The sequence below is a fragment of the Lipotes vexillifer genome, unplaced genomic scaffold (genome assembly GCF_000442215.2).
Source record: "Lipotes vexillifer unplaced genomic scaffold, Lipotes_vexillifer_v1.1 scaffold1701, whole genome shotgun sequence".
NCBI lineage: Eukaryota > Metazoa > Chordata > Mammalia > Artiodactyla > Lipotidae > Lipotes > Lipotes vexillifer.
This window is the reverse complement of record NW_006794217.1, coordinates 339081-348846: the sequence shown is the minus strand read 5'-3', so window position 1 is coordinate 348846 and position 9766 is coordinate 339081. Positions and strand designations below refer to the sequence as shown.

Here is a 9766-nt window from a genome sequence, read left to right as displayed (position 1 = left end):
CGGCGCGGGGGCGGGCGGAGGGCGGCGCCGCTGCAGTGCGGGACCCGCTCGCCCGCCGTCCCCGCGCCCGCGCGTCCCCGCGCAGCCGCCTCCGGCCTCCGGCGCCGCGCATCCAGGTACGCGGGGCTGGGGAGGGGGCTGTTCCGGAAATCCCCGCCGGCCGCGAGGCCCCAGGAAGTTTGGCCTTCGGGGAGCCCCCGCCCCCTTGGCCGGTCCGGGGTCGGAAGCCGTGGTCGGGGGGCTGGGGGGCTGGGGGGCTGGGGGGCCGGGGTCGCCGGGCTGCGTGCGCGGCGCTGGCGGGCTGGCCGGGTTCCGGGCCGTCACTGTGACCTGGCCGAGCGCGGCCCGAACGCGCGGCCCTGCCATTGTTCGCCGGGTTCATCTTCCCAGGCGGCCCGTCCGCGGCGCTTCGTTTGTTTTCGTTTCTTTTCCTGTGGAGCCTGTAAGAGCTCCCCCCGTCCCCCAGCCATCTCCCCGGGAGCTCGCGGAGGGCGCTCCAGGCACACACTGTCCTCCAAAGGGGGAGGGACGGACGCAAGTGAGACCCCATAACCGCCTGGGCTGCACACGCAGGGCCCCGCTTCTCCGTCGTCAGGTTTCTCAGCCGCGCCCGGAACCCGCCGGATCCCCCTCCATCCCCGCGAGCATCTGTTTAGAGTTGAGCTTTGCCCCCCAGGGTGAGAGGCCTTTGACAGCAGCAGAATAAAACGCCTGGCGTGTCACCAGGTCACGTCGGTCACCAGATAAACCTTACGGTGCGTGGAAGACGCGTGTTCACAGGCCGCGAGAGTCCTGCCCCTCCGAGGCCGGCAGGACTCGCGTTTTCCTCCGCAGGAAGCGGGCAGCGGGTCGCCATGGCCTCGCCATCGGCTCAGCAGCTGGAGGAGGACGACGGCCTGAGGGGCTGCGAGCTCTATGTGCAGAAGCACGGCGCCCAGCAGGTGCTCAAGGACTGCATCGTGCAGCTCTGCATCTCCAAGCCCGAGCGCCCCATGAGGTTCCTCCGGGAGCACTTCGAGAAGCTGGAGAAGGTTAGTGGCTCCGGCACCCGGTCCACCCCCCGCCCACCCCCCAGCCGGTGCAGGGGTGTGTGTGCGGCGCCGAAGCCCCGTCGGGCCTCCCCTCCGCTGCCTGCGTGCTCAGGAGGGGGCGGGGCGCCCGCGTGACGGCCTCCTGCGGCTCTTTGCGGGGAGGTGGGCAGGGAGGCCACGGTGGCTTCATGCCCGCCACAGAAATCCTCTCTTTTTCTAGTGGCTCAGGGTCTCAGGAGGCCTCCTGGAAGGCGGTGCGGACGTTTGGGAACTGCTGGCTGTGACTATAGCTTGTGGGGTCGCTGGCGGTTCTCAACTCCGGGGACTGGTTAGAGATGCCATTGGCACTGGGGTAAAAGGAAACAGCCCTGATAGAGAGTGTGGCGGGCCGTTGGAGGTCAGATTCCCTCGCTGGCCTGCCCCTCAGACATGTGGGGGAGAGCACGTGCCACACCCGCCCCCTCTCTCCTGAAGAGGGAATCGCCCAGCTCACTCCTGCGTGGATGACAGCTCCCACCCCGTTCCTGGTTCGTCCTGGGGGCTCGGGGCTAGGAAGCAGCCGGCTGGGGCAGGAGCCGCTTGTGGTCCCGTCCAGCTTTCCCTCCCCGCCTCACGCCTCCTGCCTTCCTCCCTGGCCACCCAGATCTCTCTCTGGGGTGACCTCAGGTTCCTCCTCGTGGTCTTTGTATCACGACCTACCTGTCCCTGGGGACTGACCGGGGCCCCAGCTGGGGCCCAGGTCTGTTTTAAGCACCTCTGTGTCCCCGAGCTCAGCGGCGTTTTACTTCTGATGGGCACTCCTGTGGACAGAGGTAGCCTTAACGCTAAGGAATGGATTTATTTCTTCCCTTTAGAACAGTCTGTTAAAACACATTTGAAAGAAATACATGCCTTTTAAAGAAACACTGAAAAGTTCAAAAGTGGGAAGAAGAATTAGAAATCACCTGGAGGCCTTTCCACCTGTTCCGTGCATTTTGCATCGTGCAAATCCCGTGCGCTTCCAGCCGTGCACTGTGGTTTTGAAACATAGTCGGAATCATGGTACGGATGCAATTTTATACTTTATGTTGTTCATTTGTTATACATTCTTCATGGTCCTCAGTGTAAGTGATTGTGTAATGTGTTGAGAAGATCCAGAAAAGTTTTTTCAATGTTTTCCTCATGATTAGACAGTTGAGTTGTTTCCAGTGTTTTAATATTAAAAATAACACCACCCATTTTTTAATTGGGTTGTTGGTTTTTTGGATATTGAGCTCCATGAGCTATTTGTATGTTTTGGAGATTAATCCTTTGTCTGTTGTTTCATTTGCAAATACTTTCTCCCATTCTGAGGGTTGTCTTTTTTTATCTTGTTTATGGTTTCTTTCGCTGCGCAAAAGATTTTAAGTTTACTTAGGTCCCATTTGTTTATTTATTTATTTTTAAAATTTTCATTACTCTAGCAGGGGGGTCAGAAAAGATCTTGCTGTGGTTATATGTCAAAGAGTGTTTTTCTCTGAGTTTTATAGTGTCTGGTCTTACATTTAGGTCTTTAATCTGTTTTGAGTTTATTTTTGTGTATGGTGTTAGGGAGTGTTCTAATTTCATTCTTTTACATGTAGCTGTCCAGTTTTCCCAGCACCATTTATTGAAGAGGCTGTCTTCTCCATTGTATGTTCTTGCCTCCTTTGTCGTAAATTAGGTGACCATATGTGAGTGGGTTTATCTTTGGGCTTTCTATCCTGTACCACTGATCTATATTTCTGTTTTTGTGCCAGTACCATACTGTCTTGATTACTGTAGCTTTGTAGTATAGTTTGAAGTCAGGGAGCCTGATTACTGCAGCTCCATTTTTCTTTCTCAAGATTGCTTTGGCTATTTGGGATCTTTTGTGTTTCCATACAATTTTTTGTCCTAATTCTGTGAAGAATGCCATTGGTAGTTTAACAGGGATTGCATTGAATCTGTAGATTGCTTTAGGTAGTATAGTGATTTTTCACAATATTGATTCTTCCAATCCAAGAACGTGGTATATGTCTCCATCTGTTTAAATAGACATTTCACCAAAGAAGACATACAGATGGCCAAGAGACACATGAAAAGATGCTCAACATCACTAACTATTAGAGAAATGGAAATCAAAACTGCAATGAGGTATCACCTCACACTGGTCAGAATGGCCATCATCAAAAAATCTAGAAACAATAAATGCTGGAGAGGGTGTGGTGAAAAGGGAACCCTCCTGCACTGTTGGTGGGAATGTAAATTGATACAGCCACTATGGAGAACAGTATGGAGGTTCCTTAAAAAACTAAAAATAGAAGTACCATATGCCCCAGCAATCCCACTACTGGGCATATACCCTGAGAAAACCATAATTCAAAAAGAGACATGCACCCCAATGTTCATTGCAGCACTATTTACAATAGCCAGGACAGGGAAGCAACCTAAATGCCCACTGACAGATGAATGGGTAAAGTAGATGGGGCACATATATACAATGGAATATTACTCAGCCATAAAAAGAAGCGAAATTGAGTTATTTGTAGTGAGGTGGGTGGACCTAGAGTCTGTCATACAGAGTGAAGTAAGTCAGAAAGAGAAAAACAAATACCGTATGCTAACACATATACATGGAATCTAAATAATATGGTACTGATGAACCTGGTGGCAGGGCAGGAATAAAGACGCAGACATAGAGAATGGGCTTGAGGATGCAGGGTGGGGGGAAGGGGAAGCTGGGGCAAAGTGATAGTAGTACTGACATACGTACACGACCAAATGTAAAATAGGTAGTGGGAAGCAGCCACATAGCACAGGGAGATCAGCTGGTGCTCTGTGACCGCCTAGAGGGGTGGGATAGGGAGGGTGGGAGGGAGACGCAAGAGGGAGGGGATATGGGGATATGTGTATGCATATGGCTGATTCACTTTGTTGTACAACAGAAACTAACACAGCTTTGTGAAGCAATTATACTCCAATAAAGATGTATTTAAAAAAAAATGCCACAGGGACATATTTGTACATAGATTTTTTTTTTTTTTTCCTGTATGTAGTAGTGTTTAGTACAGCTTTTCAGAGATGGAATTACTGAAATTCCAGGTGGAATTACCAGGTCACAGAAGTCTTGTTGGTGTTGTCAAGGAGCTCTCCAAACGCAGCATTGATTCAAGCCCCACCAGACAGTGTGCTTGTAGCCACCCCCCCGAGTCAGCTTTGGCTGTTTTAATTTAAAAGCCTGTTTTTCAGGGACTCCCCTGGCGGTCCAGTGGTTAAGACTCCACCCTTCCAACGCAGAGGGCGTGGGTTCGATCCCTGGTTGGGGAACTAAGATCTCACGTGCTACGCAGCCAATAAATAAATAAATAAATGAACCTTAAAAAAATAAAAAAAAGCCCTGTTTTTTAGTTGATAGGTGAACATGGCAACGTGGCTTTAATCTTTGGTTACTTTCGAGGTCGCCACATGTGGGAGGAGTCCAGTCGCTGGCCTGTGCACGGAGGAGGACAGGGGACAGGAGCGGGGGGTGCTTGTTTCCTGCACGTTTGAAGAGGGAGGGTCAGGCGGGTGACAGTACATCCTCATTTAACTCTACTTGTCCACAGATGACCCCCGCCAGGTGACATGTCTCACAGGACGGAACTTCCCCGCTGGACCAAGGCAGGGAGCCCATTAAGAGGCCAGAGGCAGGGTCCAGGCTAGACCTGAGCTGAGGCTGCAGGGTGAAGCTAGCGCAGAGGGTCTCAGCGGGGGACCTCTTGTCCCCAGGGGACATTTCAGTGGCCAAGATGCTTTTGGCTATTAGACTTGGCAGGGGTGAGGGTGCTCCTGCCCCCTGGGGGTGGAGTGAGAGGGTGAGGTGGGCCGTTTTCTTTGGGGGGCCTTTCCGGTCTTGCTGGTGGGTTGGGGGTGGCGTGAGGAGAGAGGCAGGGGCCGTGACTCCTCGGGTTTGGTCCGAGGCCTGAGTGAAGTCCTGAGCCAAGAAGGGGCCAGTGGGAAGAGACGGAGGCAGGGTTGGACAGGGAAAAATTAAGAGTAAGGCTTTGGATGTGCTTAAGTTGTCAAAGAGGCTATGAGTTTGGAGCTTGGGGGAGAGGCTGGGGCGAGCACAGAGGTTTAGGAAGATTCATTGATCATTCTTGCCTGGAGAGGCAATTTACTACCTGCCTTTGACAGGTGAGGACCGAGGTCTGGAAGAGGTAGGGTGACTTGGAAGGCCTAGGTTCCAGGCTTCGGGGCTGATTTGGTGGATTCTCTGAAATCGTGTGCAAGCTTTTGTAGGTGGGTGCATTTTACTGGGGAGAACGTCCCCAGTGTTTGCAGTGGATGTTCAAATGGACCTGGGATCCCCAAATGTAAAGTGCCTTAAGGTGTCCTGAAACCCCACGGGGGGTCTCATTTCCTGCTGCGTCTGCTGAGCACGGTGACCAGGGAGCTGACTTCAGCCTGGGAGCAGGAAAGCCTCTGGCTTTGGGGCCGGGGTGTGCTGGGGCCTGGGCCCCTCTCTCTGCAGGAGGCTGGCCAGGCCGGAAGCCTGGGGAGGAGCAGTTTTCTCCACTTGTGTGGAGAGCAGGAAGCGTGTGTGTGTGAGGCCTTGATAAGCACAGAGGCTGCAGCTGCCGGCACAGGTTGGTGGGGATGGCCCAGCTCTCGGGGTGCTGCCTGGGCCGGGGTGTGGCACCCAGTGCCCAGGCCTCCGTGAGTGAGCCAGTGAGGAGGTGGCCTTATTCCAGGGTGGAGGCTTGAGGGGGGGAGACAGTCCATACCCGCTGGCCAAACACAGCCTTGGAGCTTCTCCAGGATTCAGTCTTGTGGCGGATCGTGTGATGATAAAAGTCATCAATCCCTTTAACAGTGGATTTTAAATTGTGCAGGAAAGATTACTTTATACAAATGCACCCGTGACCCTGCACCTATGTACCCGCCCTACATTTTTCCAAGGGCTTTTCTTGCCCCGCAGGACACGCTTACATATGGATGTGGATAATTGTATATATGTGCATTTTTTGTTTGCTTTTTTCTTCTTAGTAGCATTTTTTATTGTGGTAAAACATACGCGACATAGAATTTACCATTTTGGCCTTTTCTCAGTGTGCATTTCAGTGGCATTCAGTGCACTCATGTTGCCTTGCATCTGTATTAGTAGCATTTCTGTGGCCTCTTGTGGCTGTAAAGTTTTCCATGACGTGGATGCGTCATCGTTTCTACTTTATTTCCATCGTTTCGTGTTTGATGGCTTTCAGTTTTTTTTTGTTTTTTTCCACTCCAGAAACCACCTTTATGCCAAGGAAATGATTTAAAAGAAAAAATGGGTAACTATTAAGGTATTTCAGGAAGGGCTCTGGGGGCAGAGTGTCCGTTTGTGTTTACGGCTGTTGAATCTTGTCGCCCATCTGCTCCCCAAGGACCGGGTGAGCTTGTGGTCTTGCGACCCTGAGCCCCCCGCCCTTTCCCGAGTCCTCGCCGACGCCACTCTGCTCTCTTTTGTGGCCGTAGATGCCTCATCCAGCAGGCTCTCCTTCCTGGTGCAGCGGTGGCTTCCCTCTGGTCCGTTGGTCAGACAGCCGGTGCCCCAGGCTCACTCTGTACCTTTAATGAAACGAGCAAGTTACGCTGTGTTTCCCTTGGGGAGAACCCGGCCCGTGGCTTCCCTGGAAGTGAATTCTGTCAGGGCCCACATGGCCCTTCCTGTGGCTGTGGTCTACACTGGGCATCAGATACGTCCGGTGCCTGTGTGGAGGACCAGCCTGTGTTTCCTGGTGACCAGCACGGCATGTGTCATTCTGGTGGCAGACAGAGGCGTCCATTGGCGGGACTGCATTGAACTCCCGAGGGTCTTGGAGGGGCGGTCCGTCCCCGCGGCACGTTGATTGCCCCGGCCTTCCGGTGCTGGGGGGCCACCGGGGAAGCCAGGGTGGAGGGGGTGAGTCCGCGTTCAGCCTGGGGGCCGACAGGAGGCCGTGCCCTGCGGGCGACGAGGGTCCCCATGGGGCCATTTTCGGGGAGCACGCTCTCTGGACGAAGGCTTGTCCTCGGGACGATGGGCTTGGCGGCTAACGCGGGGGGGCAGCTCGTGCCACCCCGGAGCCGTGGAAGGCTGCAGCCGCGGAGGCGGTCGCTGGAGCGTTGGGTGGGCCGGAGGCCGGGGCGGGCGGGAGGCTGTGTGGAGGCGGCAGGGCGCGGGGACCGGTGGTCCAGGCTGTAGTCTGGGCGCTTTCTGGTGACTGCCCGTCCTGCAGCGTACAGAGGCCCCGGGGAGGCTGTGCGAGCGAGGGGACAAGAGGCGTGTGGGAAGTCTCTGTGCCTCCCTCTGATGTTTGCTGTGAACCTATAACTACTTAGGGAAACCAAGTCTTTGAAATTAAAAAGGAAAAGAAAGTGGGTGCCCCCATACCTTTGGCCCCGATGGTTTCTTCCCTGGTCGTCGCGATGTCTGCTTCACTGAGGGGCGGGTGTCCGGGAGGCCGAGTGGGTGGGGCGCTGGGAAGGTGGAATGAGGAGGGTTTGCAGAGCAGCTGGGGTGCGGGGGCTGGGGTCCCCAGGGTTCTGAGTGTGGGTGGGAGGGTCCTGGGCGCCCTTAGACCGTGCAGCCGGTCCCAAGGTCTGCTGGAGGGCGGTGGAGGCAGCGAGCTTTGCGGGAGGCTGAGGCTGGGGGTGCAGGGGTGGCTGGAGACACTGGTGGCCGGGGTCCTCCCTAGGCCCAAACGGGCCTCAGAGCACCAACCAGGGCTTCGAGGGAATGACAGCCAACACTGATACGCTACTATTGACTAAAGTCCGCGGTGCCCCTGAGGGTTCGCTCTTGGTGTACATTCTGTGGGTTTGGACAAACCTATGACATGTTTTCATCATCATAGCGTCATGCAGAGTAGCCACTGCCCTAAAAATCCCCTTTGCTCCACCTGTTCGCCCCTCCCCCCCTGCCCCCTCAGCCCCCTGCAACCCCTGATCCTTTCACTGTCTCCATAGTTTTCGCCTTTTCTAGCTACAGCGTTTAGCCTTTTCAGACTGGCTTCTTTCAGTTAGTGATACATACTTAAGCTTTCTCCAAGTCTTCTCATGACTTAATAATAGCTCATTTATTTTTATTGCTGAATAATATTCCATTGTCTGGATGGACCCCAGTTTATTTATCGATCATCTGCTGAATGACGTCTTGGTTGTTTCCAAGTTTTAGCAATTGTGAATAAAGCTGCTATACAGGTCCGTGTGTAGGTTTTTATGTGATGTAAGTTTTAACTCATTTTGATAAATACCAGGAGTGCAATTGCTGGGTTGCATGAAGACAGACACGAGATTGTCTTCCAGAGTGGCTGCACCAGGAGTTCCCCGGTCGTCCAGAGGTCAGGACTCCACGCTGTCCCTGCCGAGGGCCTGGGTTCAATCCTTTGTCAGGGAACTAGGATCCCACTAGCCGTGTGGCACGGCAAAAAAACAAGACAAAAACAAACAAACAAAAAACAAAGTGGTGGTGCCATTGTGCATCCCCACCAGCCACGGATGAGGTTCCTGCCGCTCCACACCCTTGCCAGCCTTTGGTGTCATCACCGTCTGGATTTTGGCTGTCCTGATAGGTGTGTAGTGGTGTCTTATTGCTGTTTTTTTTTTTGCAGTACGCGGGCCTCTCACTGCTGTGGCCTCTCCCGTTGCGGAGCACAGGCTCCGGATGCGCAGGCTCAGCGGCTATGGCTCACGGGCCCAGCTGCTCCGCGGCATGTGGGATCCTCCCGAAACCGGGGCATGAACCCGCGTCCCCTGCATCGGCAGGCGGACTCTCAACCACCGCGCCACCAGGGAAGCCCCTCATTGCTGTTTTAATTCATGTTTCCCTGAAGACATATGAGGTGGAGCATCTTTCCTGTGCTTATTTGCCATCTGGGGATCTTCCTTGGTGATGTGTCCAGATCTTTTGCCTGTTTTCCAATGGAGTTGTTTTCTTATTGTTGAGTTTTAAGAGCTTTTTGTACATTTTGCATACAAGTCCTTTTTTAGACATATGTGTTTCGCAAATATTCTCTCCCAGTTCGTGGCTTCTCTTTTCATTCTCTTGACTATATATAATTTTTTTTTTTTTTGCCCACGCCGTGCGGCTTGCAGGATCTTAGTTCCCCGACCAGGGATTAACCCAGGCCCCGGCAGTGAAAGCACAGAGTCCCAACCACTGGACCATCAGGGAATTCCCTGACTATATATAATTTTGAATCTTGCTTTTTGGTGTTTTAAACCAAACTTTATGTGATTACTAAATATATTAAAAGTATGATTTAATGGTGCAGCATATCCTGTTACATAGATGTTTCTAACTTGATTTAAGCAATCTCTTTTTTTTTTTTGCGGTACGCGGGCCTCTCACTGTCGTGGCCTCTCCCGTTGCGGAGCACAGGCTCCGGACGCGCAGGCTCAGCGGCCATGGCTCACGGGTCCAGCCGCTCCACGGCACGTGGGATCTTCCCGGACCGGGGCTCGAACCCGTGTCCCCTGCATCTCAACCACTGTGCCACCAGGGAAGCCCTAAGTAATCTCTTATTGTTGCTTGTTGGATTAAAAATTTTTTTTAAGCACTGCAAGGGCCATTCTGGTACAGATATCTTTTTGATGCCTCTCATTTTTTCCTTAGGATGTATTTTAAGAAATAGAGTTATGAAGCTCAGGGCACCCACTGATGGTTATACCAGTTCTCCCAAAAGGTTTCATTCATTCATTCATTCATTCATCTCACCAATATTTACTGAACACTTGCTCTGTGCCGGGCGCTC

The 9766-nt window shown here is 53.1% G+C and overlaps 1 protein-coding gene across 2 annotated transcripts in view; it reads left to right on the top strand.

Moving 5' to 3' along the window:
* Positions 1–20: 20 nt before the first annotated feature.
* PRKAR1B (protein kinase cAMP-dependent type I regulatory subunit beta) overlaps positions 21–9766 on the top strand; it is a 91932-nt gene continuing 82186 nt past the window's right edge. Inside the window, exons 1-2 of one of the 2 annotated variants that reach the window (XM_007467068.1) lie at positions 21–120; positions 835–1031. In XM_007467068.1, the coding sequence (XP_007467130.1) occupies positions 855–1031 (177 nt within the window). In that variant the 5' untranslated portion in view covers positions 21–120; positions 835–854. The remainder of the gene's footprint in view (positions 121–834; positions 1032–9766) is intronic. The other variant, XM_007467067.1, reaches the window with a different exon arrangement.